Source organism: Nycticebus coucang, chromosome 1, assembly GCF_027406575.1.
Source record: "Nycticebus coucang isolate mNycCou1 chromosome 1, mNycCou1.pri, whole genome shotgun sequence".
Lineage (NCBI taxonomy): Eukaryota > Metazoa > Chordata > Mammalia > Primates > Lorisidae > Nycticebus > Nycticebus coucang.
This window is the reverse complement of record NC_069780.1, coordinates 93343889-93370408: the sequence shown is the minus strand read 5'-3', so window position 1 is coordinate 93370408 and position 26520 is coordinate 93343889. Positions and strand designations below refer to the sequence as shown.

General features: G+C 39.1%; 1 protein-coding gene across 1 annotated transcript; it reads left to right on the top strand.

The window, feature by feature from the left end:
* The first annotated feature begins 944 nt into the window (after positions 1–944).
* Positions 945–25770, top strand: FRG1 (FSHD region gene 1). The gene is made up of 9 exons (XM_053584034.1): positions 945–1147; positions 3253–3323; positions 10871–10996; positions 11737–11794; positions 13518–13632; positions 16787–16891; positions 23210–23301; positions 24309–24419; positions 25672–25770. Exons 1-9 carry the CDS (start codon positions 1086–1088, stop codon positions 25706–25708), a joined length of 777 nt encoding a protein of 258 aa, XP_053440009.1. The 5' UTR covers positions 945–1085; the 3' UTR covers positions 25709–25770.
* The last annotated feature ends 750 nt before the right edge of the window (positions 25771–26520 follow it).

Here is a 26520-nt window from a genome sequence, read left to right as displayed (position 1 = left end):
CTTCTAAGGGCCCCATGATGTGGCATTTCCACTCCCCTCTAGTTTCTTCCCAGTCCGACCACATCCCTGACCATCCCTTCACTGACCCACAGCTTAACTTTGGGCTTTGGGAGGTGAACACTCAACAGCCTGAGGTGTGCAAACAAGGACTAATAAGCTACAGCTCCTGTCCTAAAGAAAAATAAAAGCGCACAATTGTCTAAGAGTTAGTTATACAGCAGGGAGCTGGAGGAAGCGCGGGTCACTTCGAGATGGCCTTCCGGAGAAAGGATGCTGCAGTTCATCTTAAAGGTTGAAAACGATTCCAAGTGAGGTTAAGAATTCAGGGCGGCCGAGGGGGCCAAATCAGGAACAGTTTATTAACTGACGCTGGGCCCCCATCCCCACCCCACCCACCTGCTCACAAGAAACGCGAGATCGACACAGGGGACAGTCACCGCCAGGGGTCGCCCGGCGGCCCGCGGAGGCGGCGGAAAAGGTGCCGGGCGCACCACCCAGACCCACTGATAGCCTCAGCCTCCCGGCCAAACCCTGCCCCCGCCCCCCCAACTCGGCTGAGGCCCCAAATATTTGATATTGTCTCCTACTTGTCACCTGCACAACACTCACTAGTTAAACAAGCCCAGGAAGGTTCGCCGGAACCCGGACCCTCGTGGCGCGCCGGGCTGCTGATCTCCTTCCCTCTCCCTTCGACCCTCAGCCTCCTCCCCTCGGTCTCCGGTCCCCTCCGCCCCCCTCGGCGCCACCTTCCCTCTCCTCGGCTCTCGGTGCCCTCTCCTTACTCCCTCTCCCCTCGGCCCCAGGGTCCCCTCCCCGCGGCGCCGTCTCTGCGGCCCAAGCCCCGCGGCTTCGGCGATCGGAGGGGCGCGGAGCGGCTGACAGACTTGGTCCTCTGCGCCCGCCTTAGCTCGGCGCTGGTAAACAGGAAGTGGAGCTTTCGGTTCCGGATTCCCGCGGCGCAGGGGCGTGAGGCCCTGGAGTGTGGGAGGCGCGCAGGCAGCTGAGTTGCTCTCTTTGCCCGCGTTTCCACTCGCCCTTAACTTTGCGCTCCAGCTTCAGGTCAGGTGTCTGGTCCCTTCAGAAACATGGCGGAATATTCCTACGTGAAGTCCACCAAGCTGGTGCTCAAGGGGACGAAGACAAAGAGGTGAGACAAGGAGCTCGCGCGGGAGACGCTTCTGCTGCTTCCTGACAGCCCCTCCCCGCCGGCCCTGGGAGCCGCGTCTGTTTAGCCTTTCGCCCTTGGGCCTCGCCTCCTGGGCCTCGCCTCCTGGGCCTGACCGAGGCTACGACTCAAGTCTCGGAATCCCTGCGGAGCCGGGGAAGCTGTGGCGCCCTGGGAGCGGAGAGGGGGCGGGGACGGGGACGGTAGCCCCAGAGCTGCAAGTTCGGTTCCCCGGAGGCCTCCTGCAGACTTGTGCGTGGCGGCTGTGCATGAGTCGGATCACACAGGTCGCAGTAATAACTCCCTTTTTTAGGGGTGATTATTTTCATTATTATTTCCTATCCCCTTAAAAGAGAACATTGACTCATTTCTTTAACGTAAGATACGGAGTGGAACTGGGCTAAATCAGTGGTTTAAGGATAGGGGCTGTGATAGGGATATGGGCCCTACCGTTTCCTAAATTTTTCGACCTATGACAGATTGGTTAATTCTCTTCTACTCATTTATACTTTAAAAGGATTATGAGAATTAAATGAGGTAACGTGTGTTCAGTAAATAAATTGAGCCAAATGCAAGGACGTTTGTGATTTATGATTATTAGCTATTGAGGGAAAGATAGCTGTCCATTCAGATCTGCACCTTTTTTTTTTTAACTGATAGATTTGTTCATGGTGACTCTACATGCGAATGTTTTGGGTACTTTTAGGTGAGATGAAAAGAAAGCATCAAGGAGGCAAGCTGAAGCCACTGCCCTTGAGAGGAGGAGAGATTTAGCCTCCTTCAAAAATCCATAGCTAAGAAGTGACAAAATTAGGTTTTAAAACCTCGCAGTCTGGCTTCTAGGGGTCTGGCATGATGATGAAGAACTTAACTCAATAAATCTGAGACTTTTACTGTCTGAATTTGCTGGGAGAAGAACAAAGTTATCTTCTGAAAACTTACTTGATGATGGAAATGCAACAAAGTACTATCTGAAACTTATCATAATGGTTGAATTTATTTATGCATGTATTCTGTGTGCCAAGAATTGTTCTAAGCACTTGTACATTAACTTTTTTAAAAAAAATCACCCTTGTATTTTTCATTGACATACAATTTATGTATTACAAAATTCACCTTCTCAAAATGTATAGTTCAGAGGTCTTTAGTACGTTCATGAGATTCACCACTGTGTAGTTGCTCAACATTTTCTTCACCACAAAGGGAAGTCTCTTAGCTGATGAGCCGTAATACCTGGTTCTCCCCTGGTCCCACTCCCTGTCAGCCCCCTCTCTGCTTGTATATATTCTGAATATTTCATAAAAACAGAATCATGTATGACTTTCTGTATCTGGCTTCACTTTCTTAGCATAACATTCTTGAGATTCATCCACGTTGAGCATGTACTTATTTCATTTTATGGCTGAGTTTTAATATACCGTTATGTGGATATAACACATTTTGTTTATCCATTCATCAGTTGGTGGATGCTTAGATTGTTTCAACTTTTTGCCTGAATAATGTTGCTGTAAAAAAATAAATAAATAAATAAAAAATGTTGCTCTAAATATTCTCTGTAGGTATTTGTATGGACATACATTTTTGTGTTTGTCTTGGATATACATATTTAAGAATGGATTTGCTGGGTCATTTGGTGATTTTTTTAACTTTTTGAGGAACCCCAATCTGTTTCTGAAGAGGCTGCTCCATTTTACCTTTCCACCAGCCATGTGTGAAGGTACATATTAACTCTAAATCCTCACAGTAACCTTAAGAGGTTATTATCTACATTTTCTAAGTGGGAAACTGACTCACAGAGAGATTGTGTAGTACCTTCCTCAAAAATCATAGAGCTAAGAAATGACACAATGAGGATTTAAAACCTGGTGATCTGGCTCCAGAGTCTGCTTTTAACTGTAACCCAAATGTACAGGGCCAGAAGCAACATCTCAGTACTGTAGGTAAGAGGGCATGTCAGTATAAATCACTGTAAATCAATAATTTATAAATGGACATACACTTAAAAGACTCTTTAAGTTTCCATCTTGTGATATTTAACATACAAGTCCATATACCTAAACTCCTCTGTATAAATTTATCTCCTGTAGTAAAAAGAAAAAAAGCAAAGATAGGAAGAGAACTAGAGAAGAGGACGAAAAAACCCAACTTGATATTGTTGGTAAGTCAATTTCAGATTCTTTATTCTGAGAAAAGTGTTTTTTGAGATGTCATTTAAAATATTTTCCTGGTTAGATGTGTATGACCTATTCCTATTTGTCTTAAAGTGCTCAAATATGAGTTATAGTTGTAGATTCCTTTTATTCTTTAGTAAAGAGATGGCACTGATGCCTTTTTTACAGTACAGTAACAAAGCGCAAGAGACAGGAAACATAACAGTCTGATTTAATAGGCACCATTAGACTACATAACAGCCAGAGATTAATTTTAAGTGCCTAGTGTAAATAAATTATTATATAAACAAATGTTTTATGAATTATTTTCTCAGAACACATGTGCATCTTAGTAGATGCATTTAGTTGATCTACTTCTAGTAGTAGAAGTAAGTTATTTGTCACTAAAAAAAGTATATTCCCAGTAAAAACCATGATTTTATAAACAAGGAAATGAATGGAAATCTTAAACAGAATAAAACATCGAGGTTGCCTATAAATGATACTATAAACTGATCCAGATGTTTTAGCCAGCCTATTTTCCATTTAGTCTTTACCTTTCCATACCTATACTTTAAAGCAATTTTTTTTCCTGTTTTAAAACTTGACAAGTTTCACTTCTAAACTTCATATATTATGATACCTTTAAGCATATATAAAAATATGAAATGGTATAAAGGTAATGTCTTGAAATCAGGTAGTAAATCTTCCAACTTTTAACTTAACTTTTTCAAGATTCTAGGTCTTTTACATTTACATATGAATTTTATAATTAATTTATTAGTTCTTGCAATAAAGCCTTTTGAATTTTCTGAGAGTTTCATTGAAACCAGATTATTTGGGGAGAATCAACATTTTAATATAGAGTCCCAATAATTTGTAGTTTTTAATGTAGTAGTCTTACATGTCTGTTTAAAATTTATTCTTAAGTATTTTATAATTTCATACTACTGTAAATAGAATTTTTTAATTTTATTTTTCAGTTGTTTGCTGTCAGCAGATAGACACACAGTTGATTTTGATATATTGACCTTGTAGTCTGTAATGTTAAATCCACTTATTATTACTTCTAGTGTTCTTGTTCATGTAGAAAACTTCAAAAATCTACAGTCCCGTCTCCTGTGGCTATAGTTTTACTTCTTTGTGATTTTTTTTTTTTTTTTATTGTTGGGGATTCATTGAGGGTACAATAAGCCAGGTTACACTGATTGCAATTGTTAGGTAAAGTCCCTCTTGCAATCATGTCTTGCCCCCATAAAGTGCTTCTTTGTGATCTTTGTCTTCTGTCTCTCGCTCTTTTTTTTTTTAATTTCAGAGTGTTACAGAGGTACAAATGTTTTGGTTACAAAGTTCGTTTTGTACATCTCAGGTCATAGTTATAAGTGTGCCCTTCACCCACAATGTATGCTTTGTACCCATTAGGTGTGAATTAACCCAGCCTCTTCTCCCTTCTCACCTATTTGATGCCCCTTGAACTTTACTTTCCTGTGTGCACATTAGCCTTAATCAACTATCTCCCATTTACTATGAGAGATAGTCATTTACTACTCCTATTGGTGTTTGGTGGTTTTCCATTCTTGCTTAGTTCACTTAGAAGAATTGTCTCCAGATCCATCCAGGTTTATTTCTTTTTATTGCTTTACTATACTAGCCAGGATTTCTGTAATGTTGAACAGAAGTCGAGAGTGTGGACTTCATTACTTTGTTCCCAGTATTAGGCAGAAACCTTTCAGTAGTGTGCCTTATGGTGTGACATTAGCTGTAGGATCATCATAGGTACTCTTCATCGAAACAGAGACGTTCCATTTAAACTTGATTTCTCCGAGGGCACCTGTGGCTCAAAGGAGTAGAGCGCCGGCCCCATATACCGGAGGTGGTAGGTTCAATCAAACCCAGACCCAGCCAAAAACTGCAAAAAATAAATAATAAACTTGATTTCTTGGGAGTTTTTAGCTTAAAGGTATTTGGTTCTATAAAATGATTTTTTCAGCATCTGTTGAGATGACTATGCAGCTCTCTTCATTCTGTCAACAAATTACTAGGTTTCATTTTCAATCCTAAACCAGGTTTACTTTCCTAAGATAAACCCCTCTTGGTTGAGATGCATTGTCACTGATGTGTTGCTAGATTTGATTTCTGGTATTTTTTAAAGGATTTTTACATCTGTGTTGATAAGAGGTATTGGACTATTGCTTCCTGTTCTTATAATGTCTTTATTTGGTTTTGGTATCAAGGTAATATTGGTGTCGTGTAATGAGCTTGAAAGTACTCTCTCTTTCCCTGTTTTTGGAAATAACTGTGTATGATTGGTGTTTTTTTCTTTACATGCTTAATAGAATTCACTAGTGAAGCCATCTGGACCTAGAGGGTTGGGTTTGGTTTTGTTGCAGGACCAGTGAATTGAAACCAATAGACTCTCACCAAAGATCATAAGGGAAGGAATTTTATTTATTTTAGCCAGAATCCTAAATGGCTGAACTCCTCAATCAGCTTTGTCCTCGTCCTTTTATTGGACTCACAGGTGTACAAAGGAATTGCCATATTATTTCTCATTGGAGGTGTCAAATCATGTGCAGGGTTTGTAGAAGCAGAAGCAAGCAGCAATTGTTAGTTTTAAGGACCTAGAAAGCAAAATTTTACAAATTCTTAAGGGCTGGGTTACCTTGGGGAGGACCTTGCAGGAGTGTTCCTGGGCTTCTCTGAGAAGCCTGTTTTTTTTTTTTTAGACTTTACTTTTCCTGGGTATCGACCCTCGGTTTGGTTTGTTTTTTGTGAGGAAATTGCATTTCTTTAATAGATATTTTATTTTTCTATTATGTCAATTTTGATAATTCGTATCTTTGAAGAAAATTTTTCTTTCATTGTTGTTGAATTTATTGACATCAAATTATTTAGGACATTCCCTTATTATCCTTACAGTGTCCTTTAGAATTTTTTGCAGTCTCTTCATTCCTCGTATTGATAGTGATTTTGCTATTTTTTCCTGGGTTAGTCCATCTGTTTAACAGTTGAGGTTAACCATTTATTTTCTTTACTGTTTGTTCATTTTCTATTTCATTTATTCATCTTTAATTTTTTCTTTCTTTACCTTCTAATCAGTTTACTTTGCGATTGTTTTATAGCTTCTTATGGTGGGACTTTGAGAACCTTTTCACTCCACTTTAGCTATAGCCCACAAATTTTGATGTTTTCTTCTCATTTTCTTTTTCTTTTTTTTGAGACAGAGTCTCACTTTGTCGCCCTCAGTAAAGTGCTGTGGCATTACAGCTCACAGCAACCTCCAGCTCTTGGGCTTAGGCGATTCTCTTGCCTCAGCCTCCTGAGTAGCTGGGATTTTCTTCTCATTGTCATTCAAATTTCCCTTGTGATTTTTTTTTCTTTGACCCATTGGTTATTTTTAAAGGGCACTGTTTAATTTCTACTACTTGGAGGCATTGTAGCTATCTTTATAGTATGGACCAGAGACCAACCTTCCTTAGTGAATTTCCACGCACACTTGAAAATAACTGGTATTGTACAGGTATTGACTCAGTCAGTTACATTAGGGGGCGGGATAGCTGTTCACATCTTCTGTGTCTGATTTTTGACTAATTCTGCAATGTACTGAGAGAGTCGTGATAAAATCTCTGGCTGTAATTCTGGATTCACCTGCTTCTGTCAGTTTTTGCTTAAAGTATTTTGGAAGTCTAAGGTACATACACAGTTAAAGATTGCTAGGTCTTCCTTACAAATTCAGCCTTTCACTTTGATAAAATAGTATCTTTATTTCTGATAAATATTTTGAAGTCTAGTTAAATTATTTGAAGATCCTTTTACTTCTATGAAGGTTGGAGTTTTGTTGGTTTGTTTATTCATTCTTATTAGGGTTTTGCCTTCAGACTTCTTCAAGGATGGCTGTTACTGGAGAAGTGGCCACAGTGGTATGTCCTTTCCACCTCATGTTCCCCAGACTTTCCTGATCTCTGACACGTCCACAAGGCCTTGTGACCTATGCCCAGCACACACAGCATGCCGGGAACCATCACATACTCTTTTGGGCAACCTCTTTTCTAGTACCTTGCCCCGTAAACCGCAGTCACTTAACACATGTGAGGAGTGAAGTTGCCTTGTCCTAGGTGCCACCTCCCTCCCCTGTGGTCCAGAAACTGAAAACGGGCAGAGAATTGGGGTTTTGTGAGGTTTGCTTCCTTATCTGGAGGATCACAGTCTCATCCTTCCTGATATGAAGAGAGTTTTCTCCCATATTCTGTCCAGTGTCCCACTTGTTTGTGGTGGGAGGTCAAGTTCACTCTGCCCTGGCTAGGAGAGGAAGTCCTTCTCTTTGCCCTCTTACCTTCTCTTTTGTGGATTTTCCAAGCTTAATATGTAAGTAACCATATGCCTGTTTTTGAAGAGGAAGAAAAAAACCTTTGAATTTTTTAAAGCTGTTCAGTTGGTTTTATGCAAAGATCTGAAGAGAAGACATAAAGCCAGTGTGGACTGGTAAAGAGTGTTGGGCGTCTAATGGACCCCAATCTGGGATAGTGGCCAGCAAGGGAGATGGTGCTGAGGAAAGGACAAAGCTTACACCAAAAGTAGTGCATAAATGCAAAAGCCTGTAAGGGCATACACTATTTCATGTGCCGGATGGCAGCATGAGAACAATGCAGCACCTGTCCTGCTTCCCAGAATCCTTTTATTGGGTACATAACTGTATACATGCAAGGATGTCCAGCAGTCAGTAGTCAGCACTCAAGGTTAAGAATTAGAGAGGGGAGATTACAGCCCCCAGGAAGTTGGGTAAAGGGTAAACAGGGACATAGGGTAGTGGAACATCTAAGATGGCCAGATAATGGTGCAATCAGAAGAGAGAGGAGGGAGAGCACATCTCATCTCCTCAGACAGACATCCCACCTTCTCTTGGTCTAAGCTACTAATTGATGATCTCAGCTGCCTGCTCTGCTGATTTCCCCATGCAGGGATAGTCACATAGACATTCCCCTGATTAAGCACTTTACCCTGAGTTGGAAGGTCTGTGAGGAATTCAGCTTGCCTACCTCCCACAATATAGGATGATGAAAATTCTGTTTTTGGTACAGAAAATGTCAAGTCTACCAGTAATAAAGAAGAGCATCTCTGTAAGAAAACAATTTCAGTAAGTTCCACCAGGTTTGCAAGTCACTGAACTAAAAATAGCATAGTTGGTAAAACTCCTAGATACCTTCTTTTTTCAGAAACTAAAGCCAGGTGAGCTCTGGGTCAGCAGCATTTGCATGAAGGGTACATAGGCTACCGTATGATAGGGAAGAAAATTCCATTTCTACATCGAAGAAACATGGTCCCTTTGTGCCAGGTATGTAATGACAGCAGTGACTGGAGGGGCCCTTAGCACAGAGGTGCTGGTTGCATCAGAGATGAGGAAAGCTTTCACACAACTACTTATCTGTGTGTCCTTGGGCGTGAGCAGCAGGGAGGCAGACTAACTGTGAAGAGAGTACAGATCCCTCCTCATCCTTTGGCATCTGTAGTAGCCTTGATGCCAGACTGAGAGGGGGCCATGGCAGCATCTTACTAACTCTGGCAGCATTGGTACTGGCATATTTGTCCATAGGGCAGTGTTGGTACTGGCATTATTTGTCCATGTGACATTTTTTTTTAATTTGTTTTTTATTTCAGATTATGAGGGTACAAATTTTTAGGTTACATCGTTCTCACTTGCAGGGTAAAGTTCCATTTGTAAAGGAACCTCTTACCCATGGGGCATGTTATGTGCACAGTGGGTGAGATCCCGCCTCATGCTCTCCCTTCTGCTGCCACTTGTCCTCCCCCTCCCCTTCTCACCTCCCTCTACCCCTGTACTAGACTATACTTGTGTTTTATTGTTCTTATGAGCATATAATTGTTTATATGTTGATTTCATATTAGTATGGAGTACCTTGTATATTCTTCTGTTCTTGCCATACTTTACTAAGAAGAATGTATTTCAACTTCATCCAGGTAAATGTAAAAGATACAAAGTCTCCATCTTTTTCAGTGGCTGAATAATATTCTGTGGTAAACATATACCACAGTTTGTTGATCCATTCAAGGGTTGATGGGCACTTAGAATGCTTCCATGACTTGGCAATTATTAATTGAGCCACAATAAACATTCTAGCGCAAATGTCTTTGTGGTAAAATGTTTTTTTGTTCTACTGGGTAGATACCTAGTGGGATTGCAAGGTTAAATGGAAGGTCTAATTTTAGATCTTTGAGGATTCTCCATACTTCTCTCCAAAAAGGCTATATAGTTTGCAATCCTACCAGCAGTATAGAAGTGTTCCCTTCTCTCCACATCCTCACCAGCATCTGGTGTTTTGTGACTTCCTGATGTGGGCTAATCATGCTGGGTTTAGGTGATACCTTACAGTGATTTTGATTTGCATTTCTCTGATGATTAAAGACAATGAGCATTTTTTCATGTGTTTGTTGGCCATTTGTCTGTCATCCTCGGAGAAGAAAGCAGCATTTGGTGCCTTCTCTGTGCCAGACTCCCTAACAAGGTGCACCTGGTTCCTACCTGTTTAGACATAGCAGACCTTACATCTAAACAATTAAATGAAAAATTACAGTATGTGCCAAGCTTTGTCATGTGTTGTAAGACAACACAGCCGTCTGCATGAGGCGTAAAAGGAAATAACTTTAAGCATGTGTCTGTATTTTGTTTTAAAAAATGACAAGTTTTTTGGGGCGGCGCCTGTGGCTCAGTGAGTAGGGCGCCGGCCCCATATGCCGAGGGTGGCGGGTTCAAACCCAGCCCTGGCCAAACTGCAACATAAAAATAGCCGGGCGTTGTGGCGGGCGCCTGTAGTCCCAGCTACTCGGGAGGCTGAGGCAAGAGAATCGCGTAAGCCCAAGAGTTAGAGGTTGCTGTGAGCCGTGTAACGCCACGGCACTCTACCAAGGGCGGTACAGTGAGACTCTGTCTCTACAAAAATATAAATAAATAAAAAATGACAAGTTTTGGAATGGATGGGTAGATGGGTTTCGGAATAAAAGAGACTGTTCTCTCTGATCCTCATCAGAATCTGATCCTGATTGTAGGGTTTGTTAGGTGAATCAACACACATAAGTACAAATAGGTGCTTGTAAAGCTAGTGAAATCTCAATAAGATTCATAGATCACATTGATGTCAGTGTCTTAGTTTTGCAAGATGTCACCATTGGGAGAAAGTAAGTCCAAGGGACATGAGATCTCTATATTTCTTAAAACTGCAGAATAAAAAGTTTTAAGAGGCTGGGCATGGTGGCTTACGCCTGTAATCTTAGCACTCCGGGAGGCCAAGGCAGGTGGATTACTTGAACTCATGAGATCCAGATCCCATCTCTACTAAAAGTACAAAAACTGAAACAAGAGGATCGCTTGAGCCCAAATTGGAGGTTGCTGTGAGCCATGATGCCACGACACTCTACCCAGGGCAACAGTTTTGAGACTCTGTCTCAAAAAAAGTTTTAAGAGAGAAGTTAACAACCATAAGCAAAAACCCCTTATGTCAAAAGTGAAATGCAAAGTTTAAATATTGTTTATATTTTTCAGGAATCTGGTGGACAGTAACAAACTTCGGTGAAATTTCAGGAACTATAGCCATCGAAATGGATAAAGGAACTTACATACATGCACTTGACAATGGTCTTTTCACATTGGGGGCCCCACATAAAGAAGGTTTGTGTCTGGTAGAAGCCGTGAATGGGAACAGCAGTGGACAGAAGCCAAATTCTAACCAGCCTCATGCGTACTCCAAAGCATTGGAGCCATTACCTTTGACTCTTCCTTATTTTTCCTTCCTCAGTGTTTATCAACCATTGGCAACTCCCACTTTCCAGTCTAAGCATTTGGAAACATTTTGTATAGATTTGGAAGTCAAAAACAGCACAAATGATTAAAATAGTAAATGGGAAGACAAAAGAAAACCTGCTGAGTTAGAGCTTTAGATTTCTTTTTTGTCTTTTGCTAGACTTATTTTCAAAACTAACCTAGGTATATTTAACAATTTGAGGTTTTCCCATTCTTTTCAGCCTATCACAGAAAGTGCTAATGAGATATGAAGTAATTAAAAGGTGAAAGCAGTATCATTTGGTCAGAATGGCCATTCTGTTATTTATTGAATAACAAATAGCATTTAGTTTTTAAAATATTGTGCTTACTTAAAAAATTAAGAGAAAATAGCCTGAAAGTGATTAAATAAGTATCATGCCAGTCTATTTTATTAAATAGGTAATACCACTTGTAAGAAGATAAAATAGGTCTTGAGTCTATGAATACTATATTATTACAATTATGTCTTAATAGTCATAGTTTAATTTTAATAGAGAAAATCTACTTTTTTAAAGCAAAAGAATATGTCTTACATCTACATTTATAATAAAAATCAAATTTATTTTCAAATATTTTTTCTTCTATAGTTGATGAAGGCCCCAGTCCTCCAGAACAGTTTACAGCTGTCAAATTATCTGAGTCCAGGTAAGCTTGAGTTAAAATATAATTTAGAAACATTTATTTTTTAATTTCCTTGTTAAAAATTTAAACAAGTCTGTTTAGCAGATGTAAGCCTATGGAGTAATTTTTATGTGAAAAACAAAATAATTTGTTTTGGAAAGTGATATTGTGATTTGCTATTACTAGATTTCCTATTAAACTAGGCTGGAAAAAAATATGTAAGTTTTAAAAAATTAAGCTTAATTAGGTCACAGACCAAACAAGATAGACCATGTGAAGAAAATAAGCATAATACAAAACCTGGCCCAGTGTTTCTATCATACGTAGGTCACTATGGAAGTTTTGAGACAGACTGTGTTATGGTCCATTATTTTACTTTGGCATCCTTTGTGATTTACCCATGCAAGTTTCAACTTTCTCGGCTTATCAGTGTTACTGGGAAGGCTCCATTTGTGTCTGTCCACTTGGATTTTGTTTCTTGATTTTTGTGCATCTCAAAACTTTTGTAATGACCCACATATCTAAACTCATTGATCAGAAGTCAGGAGACCAACAGGAGTATAAAAGAAAGGGTGCCTTGAAACCAACAGGGAATATTACATCATCATAAAGACATAAAGAATATTTTGCTCATTTTTACAGTCATTTTACAAGGTGACCTTTTTTATTCTCACAGTGCTGAGTGATACTTTAGGTAGTACATAGTAGCAATTGGTTACATCTACATGATAATTTGTGTTATATTATAATTAACCTATACGTGAGTATGAAATCCATTTTGGCATCCCTGGAGATTGGTAAAGTAAAAAATTAGAAATTTTTTTTTTTTTTTTTAAGCACATTAGGAGATTATTTCTGCACTTTTTTTGAAAGTCTGGAAAGTATGGTAAAAGACAAAAAAAAAGCAAAAGAAGAAAAGAAAGATAAAAATGGCTTTACTGTTGTAAACATAAAATTATCGATAAAGTTCATTAACAAGTGAAAATATGTGGAACAACCTTAATATGCAGCGAGTTCTTGCTCTTCTAATGAGCGTACTGAAATCATGACACTGATTAACCCTACAGAAAGATGGACAAGGGCCACAACCATGTCATTTAAAAAGCAAAAAGTAAAGGAAAAAGTACTACTCTAATAACTAAAATGCATATTTAATGGCATAATGGTTTTTTCCATATCAAGTTTTCAGTTATTTCTTAAAAGGTGTAGTTTGTAAAGAGCTCATGGTACAAAAGGTGCTCACTTGATCTGATGTAAGAATGTAATTTGATACAGCTTTTTCTGGAAGGCAGTTTGACAGCTAACAACAAATGCTTTAAAATGGATAGCCTTCCGTCCAATAATTTTTTTCCTAAGAATTTCTGGTAAAGATAAAACAGCAATTTTATTTACAGAAAAGATATCAGTAAGACTATAATAGAAAGGAAAAACAAATTTTTATCTGTAATAGAACATAACTCTTAAAAGTAGTAAATTTGAAGAAGAATAATGAATTTAGAAAATGTTTGCTATATAATATATAACGTAAGATATTATATAATGCTTATATTTGAAAACCAGAATATAAAATTGTCTATAGAACCGCAATGTTCAATATTGTAGCAGCTAGCTACATGGAGCTTTTGAAAATTTGAAATAAGCCTAGTCTGAAATTTTCTGTGTATACACATATACATTGTTTTTATGTTCCATATTTAATGTTCTTTCACTCAGTTTTTAACATTTTATCTCTTTTGTTAATCTAAAGAATTGCCCTGAAATCTGGCTACGGAAAATATCTTGGTATAAATTCAGATGGACTTGTTGTTGGGCGGTCAGATGCAATTGGACCAAGAGAACAGTGGGAACCAGTCTTTCAAGATGTACGTGCTAGTACTGTTGGTAAAAGTTTCCTGTTAGTGCAAGACAGAATCTTAAGCAGTCAACAAAAATACATTTTTAAAAGCAAAAAAATGTAGATACAATAATATAATACATTAAATTAGAAAAAAATCAGTATAAACTTACAACCTTAAAGAAATCTTATAGGTGCTATTGCTGTTTAGTATAACCGAACAGAGTAGTAGTGCTTTTGCGCACCATCGTTTCTGTTCACCCTGAGTGCCTAGATGTAGGTCTGTCTTATTTTATTTTCTACTAAAGAACAAGACTCTGGGAACAATAGCCAACTTTAAATCGCAGGGATGGTTTGGGAGTATCCTCTTATTAGGAGAAATCATGAAATAGGAGAACAGGAGAGCAAGCTGAAACCTAGTTGTAATAGGTTGTGCATAAAATAATAAAGAGTGATTATGATTCATTGAAATACAGTCTCTAAAAGTCTTTTGGTTCATAATGAAGCTTGAGAAAAGAACAAATAGTGTACAAAAAGACAGTTTTAATACAAAAGAAGGGAGAGATAATACATTCTTACTCATTTTAATAAGTAGGCAATTGCAAAATTTAGCTATTTTGTTAGGTTTTTGTTGATACAGAATACATAGTATCCTTTTCCTGTTTGCATGAACAATGAAGATTTTTTAAAAACTATGCAAGAGCTAAACAAGATCCAAAAAGTAGGTAACCTTATCAAGAGCAGTAAGGACCAGTGGGCACCAGGTAAAACAACCAAGTGAAAGAGAAATTCCGTCATTGAGTAGCAACTGAAGGAGCTAAGGCGATTTTGCCTGAAAATATGACTCCTTGGTATAAAGAGTATTTTGAATTAAAGGCCATTCATGATCAGGAAACACTGAAAGAGGCCTTTCCTCTATATAAAACCTGTTGGGAGGGGCTGCTGACCTTATTACATGCTAATAGGCCTAGCCTCAGGGTCATTTGAAGCATGATACCGGTCTCTCCTGTTAATCTACAAATTAATCTGTTTCCACCCATCTACACACATCCCCCCACCCCCAGCAACCACTTGCTGCACCTGTACTTTCCACATTCTCCCCCCTCCCTTCCAAAAGGCATCTATAAAAGTCTCTGACCATCTCTAAGACTTTGGGTAAATGATCTTGTGGTTCTCTCCATGTGCATGGTATTTGGAAATAAACCTTTCTCTTTCATAATTGTGAGTTGATCTTTCAATGAACCCACCAAGGGAAAAGGGAAAGTTTCGCTGTGATCCCTTCACAATCTTGGTCATAACAGATTCAAAATAGGATTCAACAGTGTTTTCCAAGATGATAAATTAGCTAAACATCTCCCCCAAAAGATAATTACTTAGACTCATTCCATTTATCCCCTAGGGTAAAATCTTGAGTCAGTCACTTTCCTATGCTTTCTTTGAGGATTTTTATTGTTTCATGCCTTAAATTTAAGTCCTTTATCCATTTGAATCAATTTTTGTGAGTGGGGAAAGGTGTGGGTCCAGTTTCAGTCTTTTACATGTAGACATCCAGTTCTCCCAACACCATTTATTGAATAGGGAGTCTCCCCCAAGGTATGTTCTTGTTTGGTTTATCGAAGATCAGGCTGTTGTAAGATGTGAGTCAGTCACTTTCAAACTGTTTTGAACCCACCCCAGGCAGAAAGGCATTTTTACATTTCAGACCAGCACTAGCACTCACTTGTGTAACTAAAGAGCTGTATGTAACAATACTTAAGCATCCTTTTGTTACACTGATACTTTTCATTCTCACCCCTTCTCCCATGTCCTCAGTGGGAAACCACTGAATTGATTTCATGACCTGCCAATGGGTTGCAACCCCCTCTAGATGATCTTAATAATTAGGAGAGTTATTGATAATAAAAATTAAGCCAACAGAAAAGGGCCAAGATGATGAGTCAGATACTACAAATTATACAAAACTTGAGGAACTTTTATTTTATTTTTAGGAAGGTTACTCGATTTCAAAGGTTTCAATTTAAGTGAAAAAGGAACTTAAAAGTAACACAAGTTAAACTTTACTGCAGAAAGGGGTGCAGCTGACCATCTGCAACATGAGTTAGTCACCATGGGCCTACAACAGCACCCAGCGCTCAACAGGGGTCATTTAGACAGCAGCCTACTCCCCCCTCCCCTGCCACTTTAACTAAGAATTGAGATCAGATTCATGTTCTTAGCACTTTCATAACTAGATACAAGGTTATGCATTTTATAATCATTATATTTGTAAAAACTTTGCCTGATGTTTAAGGTATTCCAAAAGAATCAGTGAAGTACACATTATAACCAAATCTTGTATTTGTTCAGAGAATTTAATTAACCAAGTTTATAATCCAGGTTTACATACACAAGAAAGTGTTCAAAGTTTTGTTTAATAGGAATCAGAATACTACATCCAACATTAAACACCCAAAAAGATTATGAATATTTGTTGCCACACCGAAAAGTCCCTCAGACATTGATTCTTTTCTTTTTCTTTTTTTTTTTTTTTTTGTTGTTGAGACAGAGTTTCAAGCTGTTGCCCTGGGTAGAGCGCTGTGACATAACTCACAGCAACCTCCAACTCCTATTGTCTCAGTTTTTCTATTTTTAGTAGTGACAGGGTCTCACGGTGGCTCAGGTTGGTTGCTAACTCATGAGCTCAAGCAGTCCACCCACCTTGGCTTCCCAGAGTGCTAGGATTATAGGTGCAGACACTGATTCTTAAATTCGAAGCCACCAAAGGTCTTTTATATATTTTTTATAGTTTCTAATTATGAAGAAAAGAAATTTTACTTAAAACACTGTTTGAAGAAATTATATATAATTCATAATTTTTATTATTTTTAAAACCTAATTTTTTAAAAACCAGACTAAATCATTTATGTCCTCAATAAATCTCTTAGGCCAAAGGAAATAATTCTGTTTCATCTAGTCAGAATTTAGTCCTACTAGAAAAATAAACTAAAAATGTTCACTGTTGTAATCTTCAGTACAATGATAGGTGATTTTGGATTTCTTTTCCGTATGTTTTTGTATTTTCTGGGTTTTCTTCAAGCTCTTGTGCCTACTTTTAAAATAAGAGGAAAAATTAGTCTAAAGGCTTAAGATTTTATTCTCAGTTAATTCTTATTTCTCTATTCTTGTTGTTTTGTTTTACTTAGGGCAAAATGGCTTTGTTGGCCTCAAATAGCTGCTTTATTAGATGCAATGAAGCAGGTGACATAGAAGCAAAAAGTAAAACAGCAGGAGAAGAAGAAATGATAAAGGTAATCGTGACATTTTTCTATAGATGAACATGTCACATGTGCTGACAATATCTCTTTAAAAACAATCATCATTTACTATCACTTTAAAATTTAATTAATGGCTCTTTATAATATATTCCAAATAAGCTTTATTTTAATCATAAATCCTGATTCATGACTTATTTTACACATTGTAGTAGAGAAATTACCATACCTACAAGCTACTGTGTATTAGTATCTTTTTCTCAGTAGTTCCACCTGCTTTCAGACTTTTTTTTTGTTTCTTCTTGCTGGCATTTTAAAAATTAGTTTGCAAAATATGTAAAATATGCACATGGTTGAAAAATTTTGAGATGAAACAGATAAAGACATACTCCTCCCATCTGCCTATTCACCTGTCTCCTAGTTATCCTGTTCCTGTCCCTCCTCCTTTGTTTTTTATATTGTCTCCTCAAGTTTCTTTGCAAATATATAAATATGTTTATAATTTTCAACATATTTACACTGAAGGCAGCCTCCTGTACATAGTCATTGTAGACTGATTGTTTTCTTAGTACTGTATCCTAAAGATTTTTCCTGTCAGTATATATGTAGAAAGTTGTCTCCTTATTCCTCCTCCCTCCCTCCCTTCTTCCCTTCTTCCATCCCTCCATGCCTTCATCCCTTCATTCCTCTGTTCTTCCATCTCTCCATTCCTTGTCCTTTCATCCCTCCATCTCTTCATCCTTCCATCCTTCCCTCTTTCCCTATCCCTCTCTATTCCTTCATCCTTCCATTCCTCTGTCTTTTTGTCCTTCCATCCTTCCATCCTCCTATCCTTCCATCCTTCTGATCCTCTGTCCATTCATTCTACTGTCCCTCCATCCCTCTGTCCTTCTGTCCTTCCATCCCTCATCCCTCCATCTCTCCATCTTTCTGTCCCTCCATCCCTCTGTTCCTTCATCCCTCCTCTTTCTTTCCATCCCTCCATCCTCCATCGCTCATCCTTCTGTTTCTCCATTCCTCCATCCTTCTGTCCATCTATCCCTTTATCCCTCCATCCCTTTTTCCCTCCCTTTTAATAGCTACCTAGTACTGTTGAAGAGATTCACTTTTATTTAATCATTCTCTTTGGAGATGGAAATTTTCTATTTTTAATAGAGATGGGACCTTGCTCTTGCTTAGGCTGGTCTTGATTTCCTCAGCTCTCACAGTGCCGCAGCATGTAACTTGGAATATGCTTTAATTTGTAAGTGTGCAGGTGGAGGTGAAGATGAATTCCCAGAAGCAGAACTGAAGGGTCATGTGGTGTATGCATTTGTGATTTTGGTAGATTCTGCCAAGTCCCCTTCCGTGGAGGCTGTACTAATTTACACGTCTCCAGACACACATGAGGAGGTTACAGATGGTTTGTGTTTCCTTAACACTTGAGCTTCTGTGATAAGCTGGTTACTCTAGAAAACATAAAGTCAGAACAGAACTTCTCAGGATTTGGCCCCCTCAAACTTTTGATCTTCTTATGAATAAATTCAAGTCATCTTTACATGAGGAGAAACATGAATCACATAAAGCAAATGTTCATTTTACTCTATAAGTATCACTAGGCCAGAAATACAAGTTCCTCAGTCCAGGCTACACTCCACAATCCTACTCTTTGTTTTTTTTACTTCATTGTAAAACGTGCACAACGCGTGCACACCAAGATCGGTCTAAGGAATAACTACAGTCCTCTTTACACATTGCTTTTCTTTTTCTTGTCATTCTACCTGCTTATGGAGCATTCTGAGCCTTGTTTGATTTGTGTCTTTTGGGAATCACAAGTTGTAGCTAGTCTCATCCAGATTAGCTCTTCACGAGGCATAAGAGCAGAGAGGGCTAGAGATGGGGGGACTTTTCTAAAATATTTTTCATTTTAATAAATAAAACATAAAAATCCATGTTACATTTTTTTCTATTCCTAGTGTAATTTGAAAGCACTTATCAAATATCTATACATGCTTTATGTTAGATTTTCTGTCATATATTTTATTCTTTTTTTTTTTTTTTTTTTTTTTTGTGGTTTTTGGCTGGGGCTGGGTTTGAACCCGCCACCTCCGGCATATGGGACCAGCGCCCTATTCCTTGAGCCACAGGCGCCACCCTATTCTTAAAATATTCTTGATTTTCATGATAGTCAGTTTACAGTCTTTCATAATCTTTGTATTTTGAAACATATTGCTTATCTTTTCCTTTTGAGACAGTCTTACTATGTTGCCATGGGTAGAATTCTGTGGCATCATAGCTCTCAGCTACCTCAAATTACTCTTGGGCTCAAGGGAAGCTCCTGCCTCAGCCTCCCAAGTAGTCAGAACTATAGGCACCTGCCACCACACACAGCTAATTTTCTATTTTTAGTAGAGATGGAGTCTTGCTCTTGCTCAGGCTGGTCTTGAACTCCTGAGCTCAAGTGATCCTCCTGCCTCAGCCTCCCAGAGTGCTAGGATTACAGGCGTAAGCCATCGTGCCCAGCCTGTTGCTAATATGTTAAATGAGAATAACAGGACCACTAACTCTTTATTACATTTTTTGGAATTGGTTCATGGAAAAAGAAATAGCACTCTCGAAGACAGCATAAGAATTAGAAATTTCATATGTTTTCCATAGTTTCACAACCTTTGGCCTTTACACTGCCAGAAGTCTCAAATAACTTCAGTCTAAAACTCATGAATTCTTTTCTTTTCTTTGAAAAGTGAAGTGTTAGTCATTATATTCTAAAAGTACTTTTACATACTTAAATCTAAGCCAAGTAGCTGCAGGCACTAGTCTGCTGAGTTGGGCACATGATTATTATTATCTTGTCACAATGTCACTGTTCACAATGTCACACCCACTATCTTAAGTTTACACACAGGGAAACCGCCTTTCACCTCCTTACATGCTTAGTTGTTTCACTCAGTTGATAGAAGTCGTATAGCTAAGAGATGGTGAGGTCAGTGTGCAAACCAGCCCCTTACTCAGAAGCTACTCTAGAGCATTTCATTTATACTGTTTCTCAGGAAACAGGTTGCTGAGAAAATGCTGATGGGTTTCTAACTAGCTTATATTTAATTCAGTTTACTTGCATTTCATTTGTATCATGTTTAAATAATTTTGCATCTGGATGTCATTATAAAAATGTGTTACTGAGGCCAGGTTTGATGGCTCAGGCTTGTAATCCCAGCATTCTGGGAGGCCGAGGCAGGTGGGTCCCTTGAGCTCAGGAGTTCAAGACCAGCCTGAGCAAGAGCAAGACCCTATCTCTACCAAAAATAGAAAAACTAGCCAGGCGTAGTGTCGGGGGCTTGTAGTCTGAGCTACTCTGGAGGCTGAGGCAGGAGGATCATTGAGCCCAGGAGTTTGAGGTATCTGTGGGCTATGACAATACAGCACTCTAGCCTGGGTGTCAGAGACTTCACTCAAAAAAAAAAAAAAGTATTATTGAAGACCAACCACGCAAATATAGTGCAGTACTTTGCACTTCTATAGAGAAAGAGACTCTGTTGTATTTATCATTAATTAAAGCAGTTTTCAGATGAAGAACCTGTTAAATTTCCCTGGGTCTCTGTGGTTAGTCAAGAGCCTGGAAACTCTTAGCAGTGATTCCCCAGGACTCTGTCCCCTGTCTGTTTAAGCTGCAGTCTGTATAGGTCCCTGCCAGCCATCCACCTTGGTGACCTTGTCCTACCCACAGGACACAGACCCATCCTACCAAAGGTGGTGTCGCACCACAGGCCCTCACCAGGAATGTCCCCATCTTCTGAACCCCTCTGACCAAAACTATCACATGCATCATTTCACAGACAAGTTATTGGTCATCACTTATTAAGTAATCTTGGATTGGACTTTATCCCTTTGGAGACTTGGGTCCTTTGGGTTGTAAACTACTAGTTCCAAGGGCAATCTAAATTGATTCATTTATGGCACTTTTTAGTGAATATCTGTCTAGATATGTGAGGATGTAAGAAGCATTTAAAGGCTTAGATTCCAATTATGTAAAAGGAAATTGTGTGATGTTAAAAGTTTTGATCTGTTTGGTAATAATCTATACAAAGTAAAACCGTTGCTGCCTTAAGCTAGGATAAATGGATCCTAACGTATTTACTTTTGGGCCAACCAATTAAACTAAATTATTGCTTAGTTGCTCAGTAGGCTCTGTTCTGTAAAATGTTTTTCAAATAATTTTCTCTCGGTGTGTGAATGGAATTTGGGGCCAACTGATGGACCACCTGCTGCCGGAATGTGAAGATCATTACTGAAGATCATACTGACTCCTCCGAGGAGGTGCCTTCCTTGGCTGTCTAAAGACACCTTCAGGTGGACATGGGCCCAGGCAAGAGACGCGAGGGGTCAGGCAGTGCAGAAATCTCAGAGTTGTGTTCACTGTCAAGTCTCCTGGTTTTTTCGAGAGCTATAGCCAAGAGATAGCTCTCCTTTTGTTCTGCTAACCTAACACTATCAGGTATGGGTTCTTCAGCTGAGCATTTAATTTTCAGACAGAGTGAGGCAGGAGATCCAGGGAGTGATTTCCTCCCAAGTGAAAGCACGGACAGTGGCTTCCATGTTTTCTCAGGTTCACCTTGATTCCTGCTGCTCATGCACAGCCAGAGAGCACAGACACCAGCAGCAGTGGGGAAAGTGCCCAGTTTGGTTCTGCTGATGGACAGCCCAGAGATTCTGCACCCCTTCCTCAAATGGAAAAGAAGCCCAAGTATACAGTTGATAGCTGTAACTGGGCAGTTGGGGAACCAGTGCATGTTAAGTACCACCTCAGAGCTCATCAAAATGACAGCTTTTTCACCTACCCTGTGGAAGGTTGTGGAGAAGCTTCTACGTGGCACAGAGGCTGAAGTTACACGGTGAGGAGAAGCCCTGTGTCTGGCTGCGGTAAGCAGCTCACTGCAGCTGCCAGCATGAGGAACCACTAACAAATCCTTTGTCAAGCCCAAGTATATGTCCGTTCCTTTGCCTCCAAAAACACCTGGAGCTTCACACAGGAGAGAAGCCTCAGCAGCACTAAGTCTGGGGGACCTTTCCTCAGTGGGAGCAGGAATTTTTACATGAGAAAGCGTCACTCACAGCTGGGAGTCATGGGGAGGAAAAAACTCCTGAGCCACAGTAGGCAGCATTTGTTGGAAGGAGCTTCACTGCCAAGTAAACCTGGTATCTGAATTCCCAGCCCAGCCTTGGTGGTGAATTCTTGGACCTACCAAATACCAGTTCTATCCTGTAAGTTGATGATGAGGTACTAGTTAACGGTTCCCCAGGTCTCCTGTATTCAGTGCCCAATGTGAGACATCACTCGGTGACCATGCAGTCAGGGAAGCAGCCATGCAAGTTTTCTGCCTTAACTGCAGTGAATCCACAGGAGTGACTAAACCGGGGCAATATCACTGACAGACAGGAGCCTGGCTGCTGACTCCACAGGCACAGCTCTGTGTGATCTCAAAGCCCATAGCAGGAGCAGGTTTTGTAACCAAGACCTGCCAGAACCAGGATGAATCTGGGAAGGACAGGAATCCATTTTGCCTCAGTCTGTCCTTCCCAGCAAGGAAGATGGATGTAGAAGGCTTCTCCTCTAACTACCATGAGATCCAGATGGAGAATGAAACTCAGACAGTGGGCTACAAAGTTTTGGGATAGACGTCTCCCAAAAGGCAGTTTGATTAATGTGTTGGCTGGAGTTTCTCATTCTGACTGCTGAGAGGAGGTTTTCCTCTGAAGGTTTCATCCCTGACCCAGCTGTCTTCACATCGGTGGACAAAGCCTTGCCACCCTCAGAACTACATTGGAAGTTGGGCTTTCAAGATGCTTGGTTGCTCTGCAGAAGGGAGTGATAGCAATTCTATGGTGACATACTCCCTTTAGCAACCTGAGTGAGGCACTTTCTGCCACTGGGCTATGTGAAATGAATTAATTACCCTCCCCTTGGCCAGGACTGAATTCCCATCTCTCCCATTCCTTCTGCCTCGTCCCTTTGCCACCTTCTTGATGGAACAAACAGTAGCATGTTAAATGAGGGATATTTTGTGTTTTGTTTTCTAAAGTTAAAAAGTCACGATTCAGAGCTTCAGTTTTCACATTATATAAACAAAACAGCCCAGTGAAGATTTGTAAATAAATAGTTTTCTTTCTAATGTTTCTGACGCAAGGGCAATTACCATATATATAAAAAAAAAAAAAATACCCAGAACCTGTCTTTTTCTGAATCTAATCACTAAGTTCATTGTTTTCTTCTTTTACATAAGAAATCCCCATCCCCTAGAATATTCTCATACAGGAAATAAAGTGGGGAAGGTGGACAATAAGTATGTTACTTCTTGGTTTCTCATTTCCACTGTCCAGATTCGATCCTGTGCTGAAAGGGAAACCAAGAAAAAAGACGACATCCCAGAAGAAGACAAAGGGAACGTAAAGCAGTGTGAAATCAATTACGTGTATGTATGGTTGACAGTGGCACACTGCTCGGGTGCTTTTAAGGATAGGGACGGCAGCACAATGTAGACTCTAAGAAAGGGGTGTCAGCCGTTTTTCTTCTCTGCTGCATTTTGGAAGAAGAGCTGTCTTCGGCCACACAGTAAATACACAAACACTAATGACAGCTGATGACCAAAAAAATGTCTGTTGATATTTTTGCAATATCAGACATGCAGATAAGCAAAACAGGCCTCAAAAAATCCTCATGTGGCCCAGAGCCTTAGATTGGACACCATGCTGGGACAAAGCACAGAGCTATGTGCTTTCTGTTCTTGAGACTTGATTTTCCTAACCATCTGCTAGTTCCAAGGGCCCTTGGGTTGGTCATTTTTCCTTTCTCATTAGTAGGACAGCTATAATGCCAACCAAAGGCTATCCCTATGGCCAGGACATAGAGCCTCCAGCACATTCCCTGACAGAAGTAGAACTTGTGGATCTGCCCAAACAATGGCCCTGTGAATAGTGGGTCACAAACGCCATCTCTGTAGTTGAAAAGCTGGAGGTTAGGGCGGCGCCTGTGGCTCAGTGAGTAGGGTGCTGGCCCCATATGCCGAGGGTGGCGGGTTCAAACCCAGCCCCGGCCAAACTGCAACAAAAAAATAGCTGGGCATTGTGGCGGGTGCCTGTAGTCCCAGCTACTCGGGAGGCTGAGGCAAGAGAATTGCGTAAGCCCAAGAGTTAGAGGTTGCTGTGAGCCGTGTGACGCCACGGCACTCTACCCGAGGGCGGTACAGTGAGACTCTCGTCTCTACAAAAAAAAAAAAAAGCTGGAGGTTATTTAAAAAATCCCAGTATATTCTTTAAATAAGTGAGAAATTAACAGTATTTGTGAATTTAGCTGGAGGTTATTTAAAAAATCCCAGTATATTCTTTAAATAAGTGAGAAATTAACAGTATTTGTGAATTTATCGGTAAGAATGTGTAATCAAAGTTTGGAGTATTTTCAATGAAGACATTTTCTTTACAGAAAGAAATTTCAGAGCTTCCAAGACCACAAACTTAAAATAAGTAAAGAAGACAGTAAAATTCTTAAAAAGGCTCGGAAAGATGGATTTTTGCATGAGACCCTTCTAGACAGGTAAATGTATATTTATCTCCACTCATTTCCAGTAGCCAGTAGAAGTGGCATACATAAACTACAATAATTGTAGTTTTCATGGTTTTGTCTTTATTTCTAATTTCCGAATTTGGTAATATGACTTAGTGAGGATATTGTCAGTCTAATCAGATTCTTGTAATAAATTCAAGTTTGATTAGATATTTATTAAAATTTATTAAAAGATTTTGTTAAATCTCTTGATCATCTTTTTATGACTATTATTAGAACCAGAGTTAGAAAGTAGTTAATGTCAGAATTCTTTGGATTCTACTAAAGCAGTTCCAGTTTCTTTAAAATAAAATAAAAATTAAGTATAAAAGTTAAATAAATGGGGCAGTACCTGTGGCTCAAAGGAGTAGGGCACTGGCCCCATATGCCAGAGGTGGTGGGTTCAAACCCGCCCCGGCCAAAAGCTGCAAAAAAAAAAAAAAAAAGTTAAATAAATGAAGTTCAAGCAGTTTTAAGTTAGACTTAGAAGGGTGCAAGATATTCACTGAGTACATCATTCATGTATGTTTATTACTATTCCTATTTAGATCAGTAATGACCTAGGTTGTAACATAAAAAATAGGTAAGTAGGTTTAGCTATGAGCCTATAAGTATAAATCAAATAGGTGCCAGATCTTGAAAATCTCCAGATGCTCATTCATATCTTAGGTTCCAGAATTATCCTTGTCTTTTTTCATATTACTTGATGAAGGCAATGATTAGTTACATACTTCCTGTTAACTAATTGGTAGAGTTCTTACCTGAAATCAGTAAATAATGTAATAGTATTTTTCAGCTGAGCAGATAGTATGTATCTAATTTTAAAAATCAAGAAGAGAATATAATCAGGATATAGACTTGAGGATAGAATAAGCTATACCACATATATCCCATAACTTTATCACTTGTACAAATATGGCATTGCCACTCTGTTAAATAAAAAGCTAAGGCATAGTTAAATTCAGAAGTAGTTAAAATTGCTATTGTTGATTGAAAAGACCCTGAGGCAACATTGGTTAACTTATTAGGAAACAACTTTCATAAGATTAAAATCTACTTGTGTATAGAAACCATTGAAAAGTTAAATTATAATAAAATATTTTCATATATGTAGTATGGTAATATAGTAACCCAGATTGAACACACAAGCAATTTGTAAGCATGAGTTTTATATTTAGTAAGTTGACTGTTCATGGTATGTTTTACATAGATTAATTTTTATTGTTTGTCTTTGTTTAAATAGGAGAGCCAAATTGAAAGCCGACAGATACTGCAAATGACCGGGATTTTTGTTTCTGCCCTTTTTTTTCCTGAATAAAATATTAGAAGTGCTTTTACAGAATTCTTGTTTGAATACAAAGGGGAAGAATCAGATACTTTCTGCTTAAGATGAAGGCATTCAGTTTGCTCGGATTTAAACTCTTAAATACTCAGAATGGAAAGTTTGGCCACAGAATTGGACATCTGGCAGTTCACCCACCATTTTGACTAATGGTGATTTGATCTTAGCTTGTTCTTTGCCTATATTTCTGCTTTATTCATCTCTATAAGGACATCATCTATGGCAGACTGGTAGGAATAGGATACTAATAAAACCCTGGGGTGGGCTGGCAATCATGTTCATTTTTACAGCATACCCTTAAATAATCCAAAATAGTGTTAGTTGTTCTCCTACTCTCAATATCCATAGAACTGAACTTAAACTGTTATTTGTCTTATATGCTGAACTTAGGTGTTCTGTGACCTGCACTGTGCTGAATTTAGCTCTGTGGATAGGAGGCTGAAAAAATTCTACCACTCTCAGCTATGTGGGAACACAAATAGGGTTGACAAAGGAGAGGGAAGTTTCTACTACATATGGTCAATGGTTTTTATGAAAAGAATATGGATAAAGATGAGTCAGTGATATTTTGGCTTTCTCACATTTTTAGAGAAACATTCATATACATAGATCACGCATTTTTATATCATTTTTTGACCTGAGGCCAAATTCTGCTTGATTGTCTACTTTTTCCCTCACTAAGAGATCTAGAAATGTTACGACATTGGAGAATAAAGTATTATTTTTTCTAGAGTCCTTTCTACATAGTCT

What these genes read in the sequence shown, in the direction of transcription:
- FRG1 (XM_053584034.1), top strand. Translation starts at nt 1,086, where the DNA reads ATGGCGGAATATTCCTACGTGAAGTCCACCAAGCTGGTGCTCAAGGGG. An exon ending in AAGGGGACGAAGACAAAGAG is followed by an intron (nt 1,148 to 3,252) that starts GTGAGACAAGGA and finishes TATCTCCTGTAG; the next exon opens with TAAAAAGAAAAAAAGCAAAG. An exon ending in GTCAAATTATCTGAGTCCAG is followed by an intron (nt 11,795 to 13,517) that starts GTAAGCTTGAGT and finishes GTTAATCTAAAG; the next exon opens with AATTGCCCTGAAATCTGGCT.